General features: G+C 44.6%; 8 protein-coding genes across 8 annotated transcripts; 3 read left to right on the top strand and 5 right to left on the bottom strand.

Annotated features, from left to right (window-relative positions):
* Positions 1 to 7,690: 7,690 nt before the first annotated feature.
* Positions 7,691 to 7,918, bottom strand: SERLADRAFT_352027 (uncharacterized protein; the record flags this gene model as incomplete). Its single annotated transcript, XM_007322375.1, has 1 exon — positions 7,691 to 7,918. A coding segment is annotated over one exon (228 nt), but the record flags the coding sequence as incomplete, so codon positions are not given.
* Positions 7,919 to 8,952: 1,034 nt separating this feature from the next.
* SERLADRAFT_441812 (uncharacterized protein) lies at positions 8,953 to 9,972 on the bottom strand (the record flags this gene model as incomplete). Its single annotated transcript, XM_007322374.1, has 1 exon — positions 8,953 to 9,972. One exon carries the CDS (start codon positions 9,970 to 9,972, stop codon positions 8,953 to 8,955), a length of 1,020 nt encoding a protein of 339 aa, XP_007322436.1.
* Positions 9,973 to 10,239: 267 nt separating this feature from the next.
* On the bottom strand, positions 10,240 to 10,901 carry SERLADRAFT_410845 (uncharacterized protein; the record flags this gene model as incomplete). The annotated part of the gene is made up of 4 exons (XM_007322373.1): positions 10,240 to 10,449; positions 10,483 to 10,729; positions 10,775 to 10,837; positions 10,885 to 10,901. The coding sequence occupies 4 exons, from the start codon at positions 10,899 to 10,901 to the stop codon at positions 10,240 to 10,242; spliced, it is 537 nt and encodes a 178-aa protein (XP_007322435.1).
* A 6,534-nt stretch (positions 10,902 to 17,435) lies between these two features.
* On the top strand, positions 17,436 to 17,817 carry SERLADRAFT_399338 (uncharacterized protein; the record flags this gene model as incomplete). The annotated part of the gene is made up of 2 exons (XM_007322372.1): positions 17,436 to 17,774; positions 17,796 to 17,817. A coding segment is annotated over one exon (217 nt), but the record flags the coding sequence as incomplete, so codon positions are not given.
* A 766-nt stretch (positions 17,818 to 18,583) lies between these two features.
* SERLADRAFT_441809 (uncharacterized protein) lies at positions 18,584 to 19,036 on the bottom strand (the record flags this gene model as incomplete). The annotated part of the gene is made up of 1 exon (XM_007322371.1): positions 18,584 to 19,036. The coding sequence occupies one exon, from the start codon at positions 19,034 to 19,036 to the stop codon at positions 18,584 to 18,586; it is 453 nt and encodes a 150-aa protein (XP_007322433.1).
* A 2-nt stretch (positions 19,037 to 19,038) lies between these two features.
* Positions 19,039 to 19,639, top strand: SERLADRAFT_476698 (uncharacterized protein; the record flags this gene model as incomplete). Its single annotated transcript, XM_007322370.1, has 1 exon — positions 19,039 to 19,639. One exon carries the CDS (start codon positions 19,242 to 19,244, stop codon positions 19,401 to 19,403), a length of 162 nt encoding a protein of 53 aa, XP_007322432.1.
* Positions 19,640 to 20,191: 552 nt separating this feature from the next.
* SERLADRAFT_476697 (uncharacterized protein) lies at positions 20,192 to 21,115 on the top strand (the record flags this gene model as incomplete). The annotated part of the gene is made up of 4 exons (XM_007322369.1): positions 20,192 to 20,505; positions 20,570 to 20,715; positions 20,765 to 20,825; positions 20,877 to 21,115. 4 exons carry the CDS (start codon positions 20,374 to 20,376, stop codon positions 20,958 to 20,960), a joined length of 423 nt encoding a protein of 140 aa, XP_007322431.1.
* Positions 21,116 to 21,469: 354 nt separating this feature from the next.
* Positions 21,470 to 22,231, bottom strand: SERLADRAFT_476696 (uncharacterized protein; the record flags this gene model as incomplete). Its single annotated transcript, XM_007322368.1, has 3 exons — positions 21,470 to 21,483; positions 21,543 to 21,734; positions 21,830 to 22,231. One exon carries the CDS (start codon positions 22,206 to 22,208, stop codon positions 21,996 to 21,998), a length of 213 nt encoding a protein of 70 aa, XP_007322430.1.
* Between the last annotated feature and the right edge of the window lie 151 nt (positions 22,232 to 22,382).

Below are 22,382 nucleotides of genomic sequence, written 5' to 3'. Positions count from 1 at the left end.
CCAGAATTAGACAAAGAGTTCCGGCTAGAAACCAACTCTTCTGATTTTGCTACTGGGGCTGTCCTGTCAATTAAATGCCCTGACAATCTTTGGAGGCCTTGTGCCTATTTATCGCATAGTTTGTCGCCTACAGAGCGCAACTATCAAATTTATGACAAAGAGATGCTGGCCATCATTAGAGCTCTAGAGCACTGGCGGCACTACTTAGAAGGTGCTAGGCACCAATTTCAAATTTGTACCGATCATAAGAATCTGGAATATTTATGACGGCCCGAGACTTGAACCGAAGACAGGCTCACTACGCGGTGTACTTGTCAAGGTTTAATTATAAATTAATTCATAAGCCTGGAAGCTCTATGGGGAAAGCGGACACTTTATCCAGAAGAGAGGATCATGCCAATGCTATTGAGGATGATAACAAAGGCACCACCCTGATAGACCAATCAAGGGTTGCCAATGTTAGAATCGGGCAAGATTCCGATCTTCTGGAAGTCTTCAAGAAAGACATCTCCTCAGAAGAGAAGGCACACCTTGATGGCAATGAAAACTATCTATGGAAAGACAGACTCTTTCATTTTAAAAACAAATTCTATGTGCCTGAGTCCACAAGGATCAAGGCAATAGATAGACATCACAACACTCCAGTGGCTGGGCACCCTGTGGCAACAAACGATGGAGTTGATCTCCAGAAACTATATGTGGCCTGGCATGGTCAAAGACGTACAGGAATACGTAAAATCCTGTCTGAGATGTGCCATGGCTAAGAATTCTCATCAACCGCTGGCCGGTAAACTTATGCCAAATCCGATACCAGCTGGTCCCTGGCAGGATATATCGGTTGATTTCACAATGGATCTGCCCGAGTCAAATGGGTATGATTCAGTGATGGTGGTGATAGATCGCTTCTCCAAAGAAGTAGTATTCATTCCCACCAACAAAACCATTACCGCCGCTGGTACAGCAGATTTATTTAAAGATTTTGTATGGTCTATCCATGGGTTACCAGAAACGGTTATCTTTGATACAGGGCCACAATTCGCTAGCGAATTTATGGAAGAATTATGCCAGATGCTGGGCATCAAACCTAAATTATCAACGGTGTTCCATCCGCAGACTGAGGGACAAATGGAGAGACTCAACCAGGAGTTGAAACAATATTTCCGGATATTTATTAATGACAGGCAGACAGATTGGGCCAAGTGGCTAAAGATAGCCCAATTCTGTTATAATATCAAACAGTTGTTGGCTACGGGAAAGGCACCATTCGAGGTTACTAGATTGTACCTCCCCAGAATGGGTGTAGAACCTGGCAAAAGCAAGAACGAGGCTGCTGGGAACATGGCCAAGGACATGAAGGCTCTCTTAGACGAAACGCGCAAAGCGCTATTCAAAACTACAGAGCAGATGAAAAACAGGGCAGAGCGTAGACACTCTAAGGCCCCTGACTACAAGGTCGGCGACCTGGTCTGGTTAGATACCGACCACTTAAAATTAAAAAATCGGCAGTCTAGAAAACTGACCGAAAAGTGGATTGGCCCTTACTGGATCAAGGAAGTCAAACCTAATGCAGTGGAGCTGGAACTCCCAAAATGAATGAGGGTAGTACCCACAGTCAATGTTAGCCATGTGAAACCCTACAAAGGGCCACTGCCGGGACAGCGCGTGGACCGGCCCAGGCCGGTTATAGTCACCCAGGAAGGTGAAGAAGAATTTGAAGTTGAACGAGTGGTGGATGCACACTTGAAGTGTGGAAAATTAGAGTTCCTAGTCCAATGGAAAGGCTATGGAGATGAGGACAAAATGTGGGAACCAGAAGCCCATCTGGACAATTTCCGCAATACTGTTCGCAAATTTTATTCTAAGGATCCCTCGGCTCCTAGGAAGCTTAGAGGCATGGATTTGACACTTTTTAACTCCCTTTTTCAACCTATGCCCAAAAATTTAACTACCACCTCCGGTACTTGGTCTCGCCTGGAAGTCAAACCTTAGAAGGGGGGTAGTGTTACGATACACAATTTTTGGACCTTTAATTTTCATTCTCCTCTTCAACTTTCTTTTGTAGTTTTCACACACTATGTCATGCGGCACTTTCCATTTTTGTTCACACTCCATTTTCTCACGCTACACTGCCTTTTTCTAAATTTTAGCCACAAATCTCTCACACAGTGGAGTTGGTCACACAGGCTGCACCCTCTGACATCATCAGCCACTGCTTTCATCAACTGTACAGTACATAAGTACAAACACCCTGTAGTAGTACAAATACCCAATAGATCCAGGAGACTTCTCAGTGAGTCCTCCTGTTGTTTACCCACAACTAACTCAATCCTACCACTAAGAGCTTTATCTACTCCTATTCCCTCACACTTACTTACCTGAGTTGTGCACCAGAGTATCAAAACTTTGGTTGGTTGTTACAAAGTCTGAATCAACAGTAATAATATTTGTGTCTCGACCTCTTTCAACTCCATCACTTTCTGCTTGTTCTTTCTTTTTAAAGTTCATTGAGCTACAAATGATTTCTGTTGGGATGGCAAAGTCTGGCATAAGAGGTGTTTTTGACCATGGTCTGATAGTTATTTGAGCTTTGAATGCTTGAGAGCTTATATTGCGCTGTAAGTGTTTCATCTGTAAACAGCCACCTGAGAATGCTCTTACAGCACCAACTAAATAGGCTTTAACAGATTCATTGTCAGCAAAAGAATAAAAAAGCAGGTAATCTCATACCTGGTGCTGATACAAAATCAAGAGCCATCTGTGCCAAATATGAAGTTGTACTACAAGTGTTTATCCAATACCGAAAAACAGACACAGACACCACCAGCAGCAATCAGCTTGGCTTCAAAGATAGATGGTGTTCTGAGGTAGTATTCAATAGAGTGTGGTGAGTGCAGCAAATTAATTGTAGGCTCATGAGAGATTGCCTATTCTGATTGTTGAATGTACAAAAAAGCAAGCAAAACAAGCATATTGTGGAAATCATTTCATTTTGCTAACATTTACTCCAGGCTGGGATAGTTTAGTGGTGGTATCTTGGTTTTATTGGGGTGGTTGTGACAACACCAACAAGACACAGTCTTGGGGCACTGGAGTACAACCACAACAACAACTCAATGGAGGAAAGGAAGTGTACAACCTATCAAAGGAGGGAGGTTGTCATACTAATGTTGGTATACACTAGAAGAGGACTTGCTGAGTCTCTTCCCATATATTGCTCCAGTATTTATACTAAAATACATGAGGTTCTGTACAGTTTGTAAATAAAGTTCAAAGTCCAATATCTAGCATGTGACTGGTCACATGATGAGTCTAGACACTGGTTAAGTGATGTGTCACATGATTGGTCATGCAACTCCAAAATGTAAAGTAAAGTAAATGGTCACATGATCAGTCATGTGACTTGAAAGATGAAAAGTAAAAGTACAAAAAGTGAAGCGTAAGTAGGTGCTGGTATGTCAATTGTAATAGTGGTTGCATAGGGTTCCTGCCATTGTTTCCACACAAGGACTCTGACTACATCACAATCTTCACTGGTGAGGAATCAAATTTTCTAATTGCATTTCTGCTATGTTCTGTTGCTTCCAGTTATTCCTTTAGCCATCAGACTAGAAGTCACTGCCAAGGCTCTTTACTTATCTCTTTTATTCTCTTTTCACACTTGTATTCTACTGTACTTACAACATAAGAGACTCTTTTCTTGTCCACAAGAAGACATCCCAATGACATAGCTCTGATCAAGAGCTGTGCACGGTGTCATGCACCAAAGTTGATTGGTAGCATGGACAGGTGTCAAGAATGAAGTGAATATTCAAAAAGACTTGCCTTTGCGCCACACAGGCACAGTGCTACGTGAAATAGTAATTAATATTGCCTTTTTCGAATTTGTGGCTGATCAGCACCACCTCTATTAGGCAATCCAGTCGCGTTCACCTTTGCTTTTCCATTCGGTACTTTCTGCATTTCAGCATTTCGGCAAATTTTTGCGTCGCCACTGGCTACACATTGCGCCCTTGCTTTTGTCGCCCTCCCTTACCTTTTTTTCTTTACTCAGTCCCACGATGGGACCCTTACTCTCTTTTTTATTCTTACCCAACAGTCGCTTCTGGATCCCTATTCTGGTTCACCTCCTTGTCACCTCCACCCTCCTCCTCCTCATTTTCTTTGCTCCACCATTTCTGATGTCACCACTTCCTATCCGCTTCCGTCGCTGATCCGTTGACTACCACGTGCCACTGCTGATATCAGCAAAGCCCCGGTGGCCGGTCCAAATAGGGCAACAGGTCCATCTTCATGACGTCGATCTGCCATCATATACTATCAAAACATCGGTCGCTCGTCTTGCCTGGTTGGAGCGTGGGTGGGTAATTTTTGAGCTGGAGAAGGTTCATCCCCTTGCGTTGCCCATGTACATTGCCGTCTATTCACTTGGGTACACTTATCTTTTGTCCATTGTCTTTGCTACAGCTAAGCTACCACACACTGTCTGGGACTCACTTGTTCCAAATTGGAACTACTCCCCTCCCTCCCTCGTTTGACCAGGTGGTCTAGTACAACCAGTCCATTGGTAAGGCCATGGAACCGTCGGATTTGGACTAGGTGGTGGACCGGTGGCTCCAGTTTCTTTTTTTCAGCAGAACATTCATTTACAGTGCAATTATTTTTGATTTTTGAATCATTTTTATGGACACATATTTTTTTAGAATGCCTGACTGACAATAAAGGAACTGTGTTGATACTGATATTTTTTTGCCTTGCCCTTTTTTTACTGCATCTTCCCATGACATCATGATTTTCTTGCTCTCTTTCTGCTATTGGACTTTATTTTATGGCTGTACAAACCTGTAACATTACTTACACAGCATTCATTGTTCTATCTCTTTCTTTTCCTCATTTTGATGATTTTATCCTGTACTACCTATGCAGGATTTGTCAGCATACATTCCTTCCTTCATCTTCTTTTTCATTCTTTTTGCACAGCTATACTGTGCATGGCCTACTTTTTTTTACTATATAAACCCCTGTATTTTACATTGTAAAACAACAAAAAATCCAATCCAGACTTTTTCTCTAATCTCAAGTTCACTACTCTGCTACTTGTGATCCAGTGTGGTCACAACACTTCCCACTGCTACCACTGTTAACTGTTGTCATCGTCACTCATCACTTTTGAAAGTCATTGTCATCCCTTTCAATTAGAGTCCTTCTGAGCACTACAGTTTGTGCGTCAGGAGCCTGCTATCACTGGGAACCTCGTCACCTCGTCATCTTGTCGTTCTCAAATCTACCTTGTGTTAAAATTGACATACCAGTACCTACTTACACTTCACTTTTTTTTTCATACTTTTACTTTTATTTTTCCAAGTCACATGACCAGTCATGTGACCATTTACCTTACTTTACATTTTCGGACTTTTCATAGTCACATGACCAGTCATGTGACACATCACCTGACCAATGTCTAGGCTCACCATGTGACTGGTCACATGCTAGACATCGGACTTTAAACTATAATTACAACTGTACAATACCTCATGTATTTTAGTATATATACAGGAACAATACATGGGGAAGGACTCAGCGAGTCCTCCTGTTGTCTAGCACAACTAACTCACTGCAGCCTAAGGGGTAACCACTCCCTATCATCCTCTTTATAGTGTGTTCCTGTGTGCGCCAGAGTAAATAACCCTTGGTTGTTACACCTTGTGCTACGATTAGCAAGGTAGTTGGTAAAGCACCAGACCATGAAAGCTGGAGTCCCAGGTTCAAGCCCTGGCCAATGCATGTTTTCTCATACTATAAACAAATATCATAATTTGTCAGTGGCGCCCTCGAGTAATAACATTGCCCTCTTGGTTAACTAATGTCAGGTGTAACAACCAAGAGTTTGTTACTCTGGCGCACAACTCAGACAAGCTATAGAGAGGATGATGAGGGAGTGGTTACCCTTTAGGCTTCAACAAGTTAGTTGTGAGGATACAATAGGAGGACTCGCTGAGGAGTCTCCTTGATCTATTGGGGTATATATACTACTACAGGTTTGTTTGTACATATGTACTATACAGTTGATGAAGGCAGTGGCTGATGATGTCATGGGCACAGCCCGTGTGACCAGCTCCACCGCGTGAGATACTTGTAGCTAAAAGAAGGCAGCACAGCGCAAGAAAGAGGAGTTTGAACAAAGGGAAAGTGCTGCATGGCACAGTGTGTGAAAACTACAGAAAAAGGTTAAAGAGGAGAATGAAAATTAAAGGTCCGAAAATTGTGTATCGTAACATCAGGCTTCCATCAACTTGAGGATCACAATTAAGGATAGTAGCAAAGTAAGTGTATCCCAGCGGCACAGGTGGGTTATTGTCAGTTCTCCCATTGCAAAGGCTAAGGCTTTAAGCAAGGAAGGCTACAATTTGACCGACGGGCAAGAGGGTGGTATTGTTGGGATTACTGAGGCTCGTTAGCCGGAAGAGTTGTCCAGGAAGGAGGGTTAAGTAGGTGGATGCGGGCATGGTGAAGATGTTTATGAGTATGTCGATGAAACAGAACAAAAGGGTGAGGAGAAGTAGAGATAGGTGGATGAATAAAGGGAGGGGTGAAAGGATGAGACAACAGGGAGTTGGAGATTTATAAGGGTCCTCGCAGGCTGGTCTTAAAGGATCTCCCTTCACGTTAATGGTAATAGTTCCCACCATTATGTGAGGGTCGTCAGGTGGTGTTGGTCCACTTATTGTATTGGTAAGCTTGTCAATGTTTTTGGCTCCCATTGAACTTAAGTATTCCTTCATTATGCCTAGTGGCTCCAATTGGTTGTAGACCATCCAGGTTACCTCTCTGGCCTTTTATTTGACGGTGAAGACTGCGTCTCATCGGCTTCCTTTATGGGTTTCAATTTTCTCTACCGCCCATTCATTTTCAACCTCCTCAAACACACCAACCTGTGTATCCAGTCATCTGGGGAAAAGTCTGTCATTGTTTGCAAGGTGAATACGCAAGAGTGAGGAGTGGAATACAGGGTGTACCCCTCACTGTCTCAGTCTTGATGTTACGATAACACAATTTTCGGACCTTTCCTTTATTTTCATTCTCCGCTTTAACCTTGTACTTTAGCCTTCACACATGGTACCACGCGGCACTTCCCGCTTTTGTCCAAAACTCCTCTTTCTCGTGCCACGTTGCCTTTTCTTCTTATTTTAGACACAACTCTCTCACACAGTGGAGCTGGCCATGTGGGCTAGGCCCCATGACATCATCAGCCACTGTCTCTATCAACTGTATAGTACACATGTACAAACAACCCTGTAGCAGTATATATACCCCAATAGATCCAGGAGACTCCTTAGCGAGTCCTCCTGTTGTTAACCAACAAACTCTCTGCAGCCTAAGGGGTAACCACTCCCTCTTCATTTTCTTTAAAGTGTGGTTCTGTGTGCGCCAGAGTAACTAACTCTTGGTTGTTACACTTGAAGGTAAGTCAACCAGGAATGAGTTATTTCTGTAATCTTCTATCAGCTCATAAGGGCCTATATATTTTGGCACCATTTTCCTAGCTAATCCTTTCGGCAGGGCAATGTTTTTTGTTGATATATAGACTAGATTGTCTTCCGCAGATGGGCAGGGTAATCACTTAGTATTTCTGTTCCTTGTTTGTTTTACACGCGCTTCCAGTATAGCATTATGTGCTGTCATAATTGCTAACTTAATTTTCAAAGTGTAGGCTCTGACTCCGAGATATTTGTCCTGAGGAGGGGTATTCCACCATGGCCCACGGCATTTGTCCCAAATTCAGGAAAAACGGGGAGTATCCAGTTGTTTCTTTGCGGGTAAGATTTATAGCAAATTTGATAGCTGGGAGCTTAGCTACCCAGTCCTTCTGGTTGGGACTTATGCAGGAGCAAAGCATTTGTCCGATGGTTTGGTTCGCCCTTTATGTAGATCCCATTGGTATCCGTACCTTGTATATGTCGTCAGCTAGATAGCCCACTGATCCCAGGAATCCGCGCAATAAGTCACGGTTGGTAGGTACTTTCCATTTAAGAGCTGAATCAACTTTATGTGGGTCCATTCAAATTCCTGAGTTGTCGACTATTCGTCCTAACACCTTCATTTCCTTACAGAGAAAGTGCAGTTTTTTTTTGCTAAGATACAATTTTTGTTGCTTTAGAATGTCCAATATTAAGATGACATGCTCTTCATGATCTTTCAGCGTATCCGAGTAGATGAGGATATCATCCAAGTAAACATGCATGAATGACCAGGCTAACCATGTTCCCATCAGGCGTAGTTACTGTGGATCTATCAACATGCTCTGGTACAATTTGTATTTGCTCATAGGAATCCTGTCTATCTATGATGGATCGATATGGCTTCTGGGCTACTCAGTGCAAGATACCATCCATGCTTGGCAATGGTGAAGACACTTTACAGTGTTTTTATTCTTGCGTATAAGTCTATTACCATCGTAGTTTATCTGTCCCAGGTTTCTTGATGAGAAGCATAGATACTGTATTACTTGGCTAGTAATCTGCCATCTCCCGACGCCAAATAGGCTGCCCGTTTTTCCGACCATTGGGCCCATAATGGTTCTGGACAACAAGCGGGGCACCAAGCATATATTTTTGTTCCGTCAATGAGAGGTATGGTATGATTTATATCCTGTAGAGGAGGCAAACCGGTCTCACTAGCTTTCGCACAGAGGGGCTGTGCATAATTTCTCAACCATACTCCAAATTTCTCTAGGTGGTCCTCAAATATTTTGGCTGCGCGTGAGTCAAGATGAGAACATTCATCACCTTTCATTGGAACTGCTTTATCACAACCAATTACAATTTGGGAGGGGTTGAGTCCTATCAACACCTGATGTTGAAACAAAAACGGAGTTCCTAGTATGAGGTCATATGTCTGGAGATTTATAATATCAAAGTATTGTTCCTCTTTTATGTTCTGGTATTCAAGGCTTACTCATGTCCCAAAGCTGATGTTAGAATGAGAACCTTGAACTGCCAACTGAATGGGAAGAGGCTTGGCTAGTTTTGACAGAGGAACCTTCAACTGATTGGCAAGAGTTGATGACATAAAGTCCGCTAATAACCCAGAATCAATTAGAGCCCGCGCCGGTTGTTGATTTACCAGAACTGTGACCACGACTGGTTGGGGCAACATTCTCTTGTAATCTTTGGTTATTGCCGCGTTTTGTTCCAAAGCTGGGTATGTTCCTGAGGGAATCTGCTGACCATTGAGTTCTATTGTAACAGCTTGAGATCCTACTTCCTCAAATTGGGCATTGGGACAATGTCTAGTCAAGTCTGCCACCATTTCCAAGACAGCACTTTTTTCAGGGCCGGTGGGTACTTGGTACAGCCAGTCAAAAACCGCTGTCTCATCCACTCCGGTAAGGAGCTCATTGCACAGGTTCTGAAGACTCTGCTCAACGGTTTTATTGTACCAGTTTATGATGTTGAACTTGGGGTTACTTAACTGAGACCGCAAGATCCAGGTCTGAAAGAGTAAGCTTTTATCATTGATAATGTACCAGGATTGAATCTCATTGACAAGTTGCGTGCTCAGACTGAATTGCTCAGTTTGAAGAACATGGTCCATATTGTCTCCAAAGTACAGGGCTCCTTCATTCATCAAGCAAGTGGCCTGACTCTCCAAGGGGTCACGCATCCGCATGAGGGTGCTCAGAAGGAAGGCATAGTTTTGCCATTCCCGTTGACTCCATCCTAGGTATCTAGCACTCTGTTTGATGTACCATCGGACCAGATCAAATAATGGTCCGCTCAACAAACTGATGGGAACTCTTACCCAGTCAGTTTCAGGCTGATAATTGTCCATGATGACATATCCGGTGTCTGAGACTTGTTCTGCATTGAAATGTCCACCGGAGTTGGGTCCTTCCCACTCTGTTGTCGGATCGCCATGATAGGGAGTTCCTCTATTGAGCAGAGAGAAAATTGTGTATGGGAATGGGTCTCCCATGGCGCTTCATGTGTTCTTCCACTCCCCGTCCTGGTCCAACAATATCATTCCTAGTTGTACTGTGTCCAATATTTCACTCACTTCTGCGGCCATTCTTAAATCTTCTGGGTTTATCACTTCAACCGCTTCAATAGTCGCCCCAAAGGCTGGGACCCCAGGGGGTCTGTCTCTCTTATTCAAGGTGATGTATCGGCTTTCTGGGCAGTTTTGACTGAAGTGTTCGGGTGACTGGCAGATAAAGCACAGTCCTTTGCTTTTTATTCTGTTTCATTCCTCTGGGGTCAGCTTCTTCTGATAGTCTTTCTTTGCACCAGTGGTTTGGGATAGCTTCGTGTTTTTTCTGTTCAACGGTCCTACTTCCTTAGACCAAGTTGGCTGGTGAGCCGAGTTCCTGTCCTTGGAATTATTCTTCTGACTCATTTGGCCAGATGTGTTTCCCCAGTTTTGAGTTCCGTGACCCTTTTCCTTCTTCACTTTCTGGTTGGCCCTTCAAGTGCCTGCTTTGCCCACCGCATTGGCAATCTCAAGAAGTTCGGCGGTTCCTTGAACTTCAGCTAAAAACAACATTCCTGGATGCAACTCTTTGGTCCAGAGCCCCTTTTGCAGATCCCCATTCAAGCCAGTCCAAAGCTGGATCACTTTTTGCCTTTCATCAACATCTCCAATCATGTTCCACAGTTTGGTGAGTTCATAGACATATTCTTGTACACTTTTGCTATTCTGATAGCACTTCCAAAGCTTTTCTCTTTGCTCTAATCTAAAATTTACAGGAAAGCAGTGATTAAACATCCCCACAAAGAACCTCTGAAGATCCCATTCAAACAGGTTATCCGCCACTTCTTGCACATAAAACTCATACACTTTGCTTTTCAGGAATACAGAGAGGTGATAGACTCTATTAGCTCAGGGTACTTGCCCTTCTTTAACATATGTGGTTGCGGTTGTCACAAAACAATGAAACTCTCTCGAGTCAGGGCCTCCATCATATGGAGATGGCTCCGTGGGTTTCAGGATTTGTCTCTTGGTGCTTTTCCTATGTGTTTGCCGACATTTCTTACTTCCAGGTCCCAATGATGAGTCAGAGGACCCATTCTTAGTGTTGCGATAACACAATTTTTGGACCTTTAATTTTCATTCTCCTCTTCAAACCTTTTTCTGTAAGTTTTCACACACTTTGCCATGCGGCACTTTCCCTTTTGTTCAAACTCCTCTTTCTCGCGCTACACTGCCTTTTCCTTATTTTAGATACAAACTCTCTGTAACAACCAAGAGTGGCGCACACAAGAACACACTATAAAGGTAGTGATGAGGGAGTGGTTACCCTTTAAACTGCAGAGTTTGTTGGTACACAACAGGAGGACTCGCTAAGGAGTCTCCTTGATCTATTGGGGTATTTATACTAATACAGAGTGTTTGTACCTATGTACTGTACAGTTGATAAAAGCAGTGGCTGATGATGTCAGAGGGCGCAGCCCGTGTGACCAGCTCCATTGCGTGAGAGAGTTTGTGTCTAAAAGAAGAATAAAGGCAGCGCTGCACGAGAAGGTGGAGTTACAACGAAAAAGGAAAGTGCTGCATGGCACGGAGTGTGAACTATAGTAAAAAGGTTAAAGCGGAGAATGAAAATTAAAGGAAAGGTCCGAAAATTGTGTTATCGTAACACTCTCTCATGCAGTGGAGCTGGTCACACAGGCTGTGCCCCATGACACCATCAGCCACTGCCTCTACCAACTGTACAGTACACATGTACAAACAACCCTGTAGTAGTATATATACCCTAATAGATCAAGGAGACTCCTCAGTGAGTCCTCCTGTTGTTAACCAACAAACTCTCTGCAGCTCAAGGGGTAACCACTCCCTCATCATCTTCCTTATAGTGTGTTCTGTGTGCGCCAGAGTAACTAACTCTTGGTTGTTACATTAGGACTCGCTCTTCTACTCTCTCGCACGTTTGTGCAAAAGTCCCATTGGGCACCCGGACTCCAGGGTGAAGGAGATTGGTTATTGGTTGGGAATATCCCGCATAGCAGATAGGTGCGCTCTTTGCGACGGCCTTGTAGTGCTTTGGGAGAAGAACCAAAACCGTTGATACACGGCCCCCAGCGTTAAGGGGAGTACTTAGCTCAGCAGTCGGTGTGGAACCACTGTTGATTAGAATTTATATACAAAACTTCTTCTTCGAATACCTCTGACCAGGCCGGGCACTTGCCTCCGCCAGTTGGAGAAGGGTTGACAGCTTAACAAGCGGACCACCCCCTGACAACTGTTTGGACCAGGGTTTATTACGAATACTTTTTATATACCTTTCAAATACTATAGTGTGGGTAGTCGGAGATTGAGATCCGATACTCAGCTGGGAAGAGGTTGATCCGCAGATAGCAAGCGGGGACCCCCAGTTACCTTTTTTTTACTTTACAAAGAGAGCAAGTCGACATGTCGTCGCAACAAGATATGAACAGTCTGCTGCATGCCATGCGTGCACAGATTGCAACATTGACCTCGCAACTCGCCGAGCTGCAGAACAACCCTCCTGCGGCAACCCCCTCGGTCGAGAAGAAATTCAATAAAAAAGTCGAAGTTGTTGCTGACCCTGGCACCTTTGAGGGAGACAGAGCGTGATTCGCCGAATGGTGGATCAAGCTCCAGATTTGGGTCAAGGCAAATTGAGACGCGTTTGCCGACAATTTTGAGGTAGCCACTGCAGTGCTATCTCGACTAAAAGGACCTGTGGCAGGTTGATACGCCAAAGTAATATTACAGGTATGCTACACTGCAGGAGTGTGGCCGACCTGGGAAGATCTCAAGAAAGAGATCAAAAAATATTTCAAACAGCAAGCTGAGCGTGACTGGGCGTGTCAGCAAATCTGTTCCTTCAAACAAGGAAACATGAGGACGGATGATTACATTACCCGGTTCCTGGCCCTCTCCATCCAAGGAGGGCTTGGAAATGAACACGCAGTAGAACTGCTGGAACGCAATGTGAACCCTCACATTGCAGAACAGATCTATCTGCAGGATACTAGAAATGAGAACTTGGCCCTGGCGGCTGAGAAAGTACGACGAGTCGGTAGAGCCATGGAGCTCTACCAAATGCACCAAGGTGGCGGGTCCACCACCAAAAACAACGAATCCCAGAGGGGCCCTGGGTCATCAAACCAACATAAACATTCTCACGGGTTCAAGCCGTTCGGGCTGCAACCAGGGCAGGGAGCCCCCATGGATATCGGCGCGGTCCAAGAGGAACAGATGCGCAGATTCAAGGGGAACTGCTACAATTGCAGCCAAGAGAGACACATGTCCCGAGACTGCAGAAAAGGAGCGCAGGCCGCTCAACAAAAAAATAACCAAGGGCGCCAGGCGCGCCAACTAGAGTCCGAGAAACCGGACGATCGGCTCCAAACTCTGGCCGGTGTTACAATAACACAATTTTCGGACTTTCCCTTTACTTTTATTCTCCGCTTTAACCTTGTACTATAGCTTTCACACATGGTGCCACGCGGCACTTCCCGCTTTTGTCCAAAACTCCTCTTTCTCGCGCCGCGTTGCCTTTTCTTGTTTTGGACACAACTCTCTCACACAGTGGAGCTGGCCATGCGGGCTAGGCCCCATGACATCATCAGCCACTGTCTCCATCAACTGTATAGTACACATGTACAAACAACCCTGTAGTAGTATATAATCTCCAATAGATCCAGGAGACTCCTCAGCAAGTCCTCCTGTTGTATACCAACTAACTCTCTGCATTCTAAGGGGTAACCACTCCCTCATCATCTTTCTCTATAGTGTGTTCCTGTGTGCGCCAGAGTATATCTTGGTTGTTACAGCCGGTCGTTCGTATGACAAAATCCGGGCCTTCTTCTACGACCAGCAGGTCGCTGAGATGAAGACTCAGGGTAAAGAGTTCGGAGCTTAGGTCACTTGGGTGCCTTCGCTCCTATGAACAATGAAGTAAACCACAATAAGGTGGCCCCTGCTCCGGGGTGTTGCACGAGCAATAAAGGAAAGACGGGGATGGCTCCCCAATTTGTAAATAGATTCTTAAATTTGTTATCAGAAGTATGTACTTGTATGAAGCAATGTGATTGTAAAATAAATGATACTACCGCTGCACCAGCGTCTCCTTTAGAGCGTGGCCCCGGCGAGACAAACACTAGGGTGCTTGATTCCGGTAAAAATAAAATAGAAAAACATGTAGACTTCAATACCCTTTCTTCTTCGTTGGAGCCACCCTTTCCTGAAATCCCAAGGTGTGTGTTGATGCGCACATATTTATTCCAAAAGGAGATTCGTCTAGACGTTGGTGTGGAAAACCTTGCCCGGGGCATAGTACACCCAACCAGCACACTGCTTGATTCAGGCACTAACGGAATCTTCATAGATCAGGTCTGGGCGGAGCAAATTGGACTCCCCCTTGTAAAATTAGATGTATCTATTCCCGTCTATAACGTTGACGGTACGCTGAACGCGGGTGGCTGCATCACGCACAAATGTTCTTTTGTTGTCAAATACCAAGGACACAGAGAACGAGTCACCGCCGAAGCTACCCAACTAGGGAAGATTAATTTAATATTAGGCTGGACCTGGCTATTTAAACACAATCCTGAGATCGACTGGCAGACAGGGGTTGTCACATTGTCACGTTGCCCTCAGGAGTGTGTGTACTTGGGTAAACCAAATCATGTCCATCACAATGAGCGTCTTGAAAAGATAAACACTGGTCACGTATATGAGCTCAGATCTTTAGAAAAGATCAACGATGACGATGATGAGGTAAAACCCGAAGAAGAGATTAAGAGGCTGGTACCTCCCGAGTACCATGACTTCTGGAAAGTCTTTTCAAAACATAAATCAGAGCGCTTCCCAGAGGCTAAGCCTTGGGACCATGCTATAGATTTGAAGGACACCTTCAAACCGAGAAAAGGACACATGATACCACTCTCTGCTCCAGAAAGAGATGAGGTGTCAAGTTCCATAGACAAACAGCATAGGAAGGGTTACATCAGACCTTCCAAAAGCCCTATGACGTCCCCGGTGTTCTTCATTCCTAAAAAGGATGGTAAGAAGCGTATGATTATGGACTATCGTTACGTGAATGAGCACACAGTTAAAAACGCGTATCCACTGCCTTTGATCAGTCAGCTAGTAGACAAATTGGCTGGTGCCAAGATCTTAACAAAGATGGATCTCAGATGGGGGTACAATAATGTACGAATCAAAGAAGAAGATGCTTGGAAGGCCGTGTTCACGTGCCACCGAGGATCCTTTGAACCCCTTGTTATGTTCTTTGGGTTGACCAATTCACCGGCGACCTTCCAGAGCATGATGAACGAGATCTTCGCGGATATGGAAAACTGTGTTGTCATTTACATTGACGATTTATTAATATTTACGAAGTTGGACGATGAGGCTGAGCATGACAAAATCATGCAAGAAATCCTTCGGCGCTTACAGGAACGGGACCTATTTGTCAAACCCGAAAAATGTAATTTTAAAGTGAAGGAAGTAGACTTCCTCGGTTTGATCATAGGCCAGAACGGAATCAGGATGGACCCTGAGAAAGTTCAAGCTATTTTGGAGTGGCCAGAACCTACTTGCGTCAAAGGAGTTAGGGCCTTCCTTGGCTTAAGCAATTTCTACCGAAGGTTTATCGAAAACTTCGCAAAAATCACGAGACCGTTGAACAATCTCACTAAAAAGGACATTGTTTGGCACTGGGGCGCCAAAGAACAACAAGCTTTTGATAAGCTTAAACAAGCATTTACAACAGCGCCCATATTAGCATTTCCAGAATTAGACAAAGAGTTCCGGCTAGAAACCAACTCTTCTGATTTTGCTACTGGGGCTGTTCTGTCAATTAAATGCCCTGACAATCTTTGGAGGCCTTGTGCCTATTTATCGCATAGTTTGTTGCCTACAGAGCGCAACTATCAAATTTATGACAAAGAGATGCTGGCCATCATTAGAGCTCTAGAGCACTGGCGGCACTACTTAGAAGGTGCTAGGTACCAATTTCAAATTTGTACCGATCATAAGAATCTGGAATATTTTATGACGGCCCGAGACTTGAACCGAAGACAGGCTCACTACGCAGTGTACTTGTCAAGGTTTAATTATAAATTAATTCATAAGCCTGGAAGCTCTATGGGGAAAGCGGACACTTTATCCAGAAGAGAGGATTATGCCAATGCTATTGAGGATGATAACAAAGGCACCACCCTGATAGACCAATCAAGGGTTGCCAATGTTAGAATCGGGCAAGATTCCGATCTTCTGGAAGTCTTCAAGAAAGACATCTCCTCAGCAGAGAAGGCACGCCTTGACGGCAATGAAAACTATTTATGGGAAAACGGGCTCTTCTGTTTTAAAGACAAGATCTATGTGCCTGAGTCCGCAAGGATCAAGGCAATAGATAGACATCACAACACTCCAGTGGCTGGGCACCCTGGGTGGCAACAAACGATGGAGTTGATCTCCAGAAACTATATGTGGCCTGGCATGGTCAAAGACATACAAGAATACGTAAAATCCTGTCTGAGATGTGCCATGGCTAAGAATTCTCACCAACCGCCGGCCGGTAAACTTATGCCAAATCCGATACCAGCTGGTCCCTGGCAGGATATATCGGTTGACTTTACAATGGATCTGCCCGAGTCCAATGGGTATGATTCAGTAATGGTGGTAGTGGATCGTTTCTCCAAAGAAGTGGTATTCATACCCACCAACAAAACCATTACTGCTGCTGGTACAGCAGATTTATTTAAAGATTTTGTATGGTCTATCCATGGGTTGCCAGAAACAGTTATCTCCGATAGAGGACCTCAATTCGCTAGCGAATTTACAAAAGAATTATGCCGGATGCTGGGCATCAAACCTAAGTTATCAATGGTGTTCCATCCGCAAACCGATGGACAAACGGAGAGACTCAACCAGGAGTTGAAGCAATATCTCCGTATATTTATTAATGACAGACAGACGGATTGGGCCAAGTGGCTAAAGATAGCCCAGTTCTCATATAATATCAAACAGTCGTCGGCTACAGGAAAGGCACCATTCGAGGTTACTAGATTGTACCTCCCCAGAACGGGTGTAGAACCTGGTAAAAGCAAGAACGAGGCTGCTGGGAACATGGCCAAGGACATGAAGGCTGTCTTAGACAACACGCGCAAAGCGCTATTTAAAACTGCAGAGCAGATGAAAGACAGGGCAGAACGTAGACGCTCTAAGGCCCCTGACTACAAGGTCAGCGACCTGGTCTGGTTAGACACCGACCACTTAAAATTAAAAGATCGGCAGTCTAGAAAACTGACCGAAAAGTGGATTGGCCCTTACCGGATTAAGGAAGTCAAACCCAACGCGGTGGAGCTGGAACTCCCAAAACGAATGAGGGTGGTACCCACGGTCAATATAAGCCATGTGAAACCCTACAAAGGGCCGCTGCCAGGACAGCGTGTAGACCGGCCCGGACCAGTTATAGTCACCCAGGAAGGTGAAGAAGAGTTCGAAGTCGAACAAGTGGTGGATGCACGCTTGAAGCGTGGCAAATTAGAGTTCCTAGTCCTATGGAAGGGCTATGGAGACGAGGACAGAAAGTGGGAACCAGAAGCCCATCTGGACAATTCTCGCAATGCTGTTCGCAAATTTTATTCTAAGAATCCCTCAGCTCCTAGGAAGCTTAGAGGCATGGATTCAAATCTTTTTAATTCTCTTTTTCAACCTATGCCCGAAAATTTTACCACTACCTCCGGTATTTGGTCTCGCCTGGAAGTCGAGCCTTAGAAGGGGGGTAGTGTTACGATAACACAACTTTCAGACCTTCCCTTTACTTTTATTCTCCGCTTTAACCTTGTACTTTAGCGTTCACACATGGTGATAAAATTGGATAATGACCAGACCAGGGATTGAACCTGGAACCTTCTGGATACATGCCAGCTGCTTTACCAATTGAGCTATATGACCAAGGTTATACAATGTAGGATATTAAACATGACATGCAACCATGGACATCTTACACAGAATAGCTGCTGCATACTGGGCTGGCTTACAAATCAGAGGTATTATCCTATGGAGTATTGGTATGTCAGAGTATATTCTAACACATGGTGCCATGCGGCACTTCCCCTTTTGTCCAAACTCCTCTTTCTCACGCCGTGTTGCCTTTCTTCTTATTATAGACACAACTCTCTCACATGACATCATCAGCCACTGTCTCTATCAACTGTATAGTACACATGTACAAATAACACTGTAGTAGTATATATACCCCAATAGATCCAGGAGACTCCTCAGTGAGTCCTCCTGTTGTTAACCAACAAACTCTCTGCAGCTCAAGGGGTAACCACTCCCTCATCATCTTCCTTATAGTGTGTTCTGTGTGCGCCAGAGTAACTAACTCTTGGTTGTTACATTGTCTTTGAAGCCGGTGTAACAATCTCCCAATGTAGCTTCCAGCAGGAATTTGGTTGATAGGATTCAATGTATGAGGTGTCCTCGGCATAGCTAGCCCTTTCTGAGGATGAATCATTTTGTTGATCATTGTTTCCATGGGGTTGTGGTTTTCTACTACAGGTACGGAAGGTCTTACTCGTCCATGCTTTCTTTTCTCTTTTTCTAATCAAACGTTCAGCTTTTTCAGTTGTCGCCGTGTGTCTTTTATTTGAGTATCATAGGACTCGGCTACATTTTTGTTCTGAGGAGCCCTTGCATTCTTATTTGTGCTGACATTTATTTTCCTAGCAGTAGGTCTGTGGTGCTCTTGGTGGGCCCATTGTTGTGCCTTCTTCCACGCATCTAGTGCTGACTGTTGTTCTGCGATGTCAATTTGAGATTTGGCCAGGATTCCCCAATTCCTGTGGTCGTGTTCTTTTCCTTTGGCATTTGAAGGCCCTTTGTCACAATCGGAACTTTTTTTGGGGTCTAACTCAGTCTGATCATGCCACCTTTTGAGGATGGAGAGAAGTTGCTCTTCGGTGAGTAGATGTTCCGCTTGCTCGACCAATCTTTCTTGGTCAATACTTAAAACTGATCCATACCTGCGTCCAGGCATCAGTCGAGACAATTTCGTCATATGGGGGGGTATATTTCAGTCATCGCTTCAACTACTAACAGGTGTCTGATATAGCAGTTCTACCACCTCCTGGTCATCTCCTGGATGACCGGAGGGACTTCTCGCTGTGGCGCTTATACTGCCAGCAGGCGCGCCACGAACAGAGGGAGGGCCAGGTAATCCTGGGCCCTGTAGGTTGGTAGCTGAGGGAGATGAGTCGTCAGTAATGCGAGGCAACGAGGACTCACTGTTCACCCTCAGTTGCACCGTGGCAGTTGGTCAGTTTCTTGCATGCAAGTGGTACGGGGCTGGGCAGGGATTGGTTGAATTCATAGTTTTGCGGTGTTGGGTGTTCTTGGTTAATCAGGCCGAGGTCCGTTTGCGATGATAGAGGTTGGATGGGGTAGACAATGTTTTGTGAAAAAAGATGTAATGGTCACACGGAACGTCACACGTAGTAGTAGGGAAATGAGAGAGCTCTGGGTCCAAATCACAGTTTAAGGTCTACTGGTGTATTCAGAATTGACTGGGGAATTCTACGACAAGAGGGTCCTTTATATATGAAACGAAAGTAGGCTAAGTCATAAAAGGCGAACGAGTGACTAGCGAGAAATATTATGGCTCGGTTTCTGGAATAAGGAATGTGACGCGAGCAAGACTAAGGCAGGTATGAATAAGCAACAACGTGATTCAAGGCTAGTGACGGTTGAGTCACAACCGTTACACCCACGGTATCTCAACAGGTTCTATCCAAAAAGGGTATAAAAGCTCCTGGAAGGAAAAAAACTTCAATTACGAAATGGAAACCTGGATCCTACGGGTCCAGGAATATGTGTAATTTTTCAGATTTGCACCCCTATTGCCCTATTGATATGAGCTGCTTAGGATTCGAGGTGGCAGCGTAGTGGCGCAAGAGCCTCTCCAACTAGCTCGCCTTCCTTTTTAGTTATAAACGTAGATATATCGACTATCATATGTCTGTGTTAGGCCAGACACTGGAGACTGCTTTCGTGCTCGCCGGACTCCTCACCATGACACTGAAGCTTCCAGTGGCTTCGTCACACAAAAGGACTTATCTTTTGAGGACTTACCTTTTGGGATTCAGCTCGGTTAGCTCCTGACAGTTTGCTAACGGCTTTCATAAAACTCCACCAGCCTCCGTAATGGGCAGTGCCTGCCAATTCAGTGTTCATATCTGCTATCTGCTTCCATTTAACTCTGTTCAACTTGTTCGGTCCCATCCTATATCCCCTTTCGAAACGGAGTGGTCTGTATGGTATAAAGCCCCTTCAGGTTTGCTTCATAAGGCCTAAGGTCCAAGCACCCCAAATCCTTACTTTCGGAAGTCTTTTTATACCATGTCTGTACTACCCAGTGATGACTATATTATCCGCAATGTCGCTTTTGAAGGCAGCGTAGGCACCCTTCACAGCTCGGGCGAGAGCCCCAGGCCAGTGGCTATGTTCCCTCCGTCGGAAATAGCAACCAAGGTGAGCAGATTTTGTCAAGTCAGAGTCATTATCATTGTACTAATCGCGTCGAACCTAACCAAAGGTTGAAGTTAGCAACCATGGCGGTCTTTATAACATCAAAGTGACTGGAACAGACACTGCTGTCATCGATGGCAAAGTTTTTGGAATCTTTCGCGGAACTTCTGAGAAGTGGGCTCTCGAATATCAACCACAATATGATGCTTACATGTGAGATTCCCACCCTGTTATTGATTTCTCGTGCTGACAACTTTTACAGTGTCCAGGCTACTTCTCAGAACGGCGCGTGGACTGTGCCTAACGGAGGCTCGCACACTCAGGCAACTCTTATAGCATGATTTATTGGAATAGCTAATCAAGAAATACTCCAGGTTGCTGTCGCCCCCATTGATGCCAGCCCAGATGTTTACAAAACCTTCTTGTTCACCTTCGAAGGACCACACCGTGGCGCATAATGAGTGTAGGCGAGGTGATGTTTTAAATTGTAGCCTTGCGAGCTTGTACAACTATCGAACCTGGTATACTTAACACAATGTTTCGTAACATGTTTCAAGAAATTACCTTTGTAGTGTAGCTCAATTGAAGAAAATATATGTATACGAGTATCTGCTATCTGCCTCCGACCATGGACTGTGAGTCGCAAAAAGCAATCACTGGTGCGCTACAGTACATAGACGTAACTACGAGCGCATCTTTCATAGGTCGCGTTACCTTATATGTTATCATCTTTCCCCAAATTCAAGTTATTATTGTATTCATTTCATCCGCTATATTTCTCAATGCATTCATACTTTCCGTAATCCGCCCACTGATTCCAACTCCTCGATCTCTCATTCAACCTGTGTGGTCATGGGTAAGAACGACCACGATATTACCTTCTCAATCCATTCGTTCGAGTCACTCAAAGATATCTCTCAGGTCGTCTCCCCTATCGTAGTCCTCGTGCAATGGGTCTAGCATGATATCCATCACAGGGGCCTGGGGCAACCAAAAAATTAAATCAGCGGTCTTTAAAAAGATCTAGGACATGTACACACGAGACCATGAAATGACGTAGAAGACACCCCGACTAGCAAGCACCTCGACAAATATACCGACAGGATCTTATGCAAGTCTCTTCGCGACCTGAGCGGATCCGCTGCGGAAGAGTTGAGTTGAATGGTACCTATCAGGTGGACATGGCCTAACTGCATATGCTGCTTCTCGCCCATCATATGACGCAATCGGCTCTATAGATGAGGTATAAGCAAATATCGGTGACTGCACGAAACACTAATTGATCTAGGTTTTTATCCCAGAACCAGATAAAACCAAAGGCTCTCACCTGCTGCAATCAAGAAGGACGCAAAAGGAGATAGTTTCCTCAGTAGCACTCTGGTCTGGCTCTTCTAGAACAACCATCGAAGACCTCATGGTCAAAAGGAGAAATTCAGTTGGATGGGGGAGGTGGAGACATGAGGTGGTTAGCGATATATTCTAGAAGCTTTCGACTATGAATATGGTACGAATGGATCCTGTCTCATAACGTAGATTTTGATGCCAGAAGGTAGAGTGTCGCGTTTACTATGAGATAAAAGGTAAAGTTGCGCCAGTAGCTTGTTACGCACGAGAAAGTCGACCCTAATTAAAGACACGTCAAAGATGGATGAAATTTTGGCCGATGTTCCAGGATGAGTCTGGTCGAAAGGGACGGTGGTACACATATTGAGTAGTACGGTTGATTATCACAGTAGAAAAACTCGATCTCGTGGACGCGTGTGGAAATCACGTGTTCGTACTTTGTGCACAATTGCAAACGTTACATAAGCATTTGACGTACTTAGTGCGGGTCGGGATGACAGGACCATTGCAAACCTGCCCAGTACGGAAAACATCCA

The sequence above is a fragment of the Serpula lacrymans genome, assembly GCF_000218685.1.
Source record: "Serpula lacrymans var. lacrymans S7.9 unplaced genomic scaffold SERLAscaffold_13, whole genome shotgun sequence".
Taxonomy (NCBI): Eukaryota; Fungi; Basidiomycota; class Agaricomycetes; order Boletales; family Serpulaceae; genus Serpula; species Serpula lacrymans.
The sequence above is the reverse complement of the archived record's forward strand: the minus strand, read 5'-3'. Positions and strand labels throughout refer to the sequence as shown.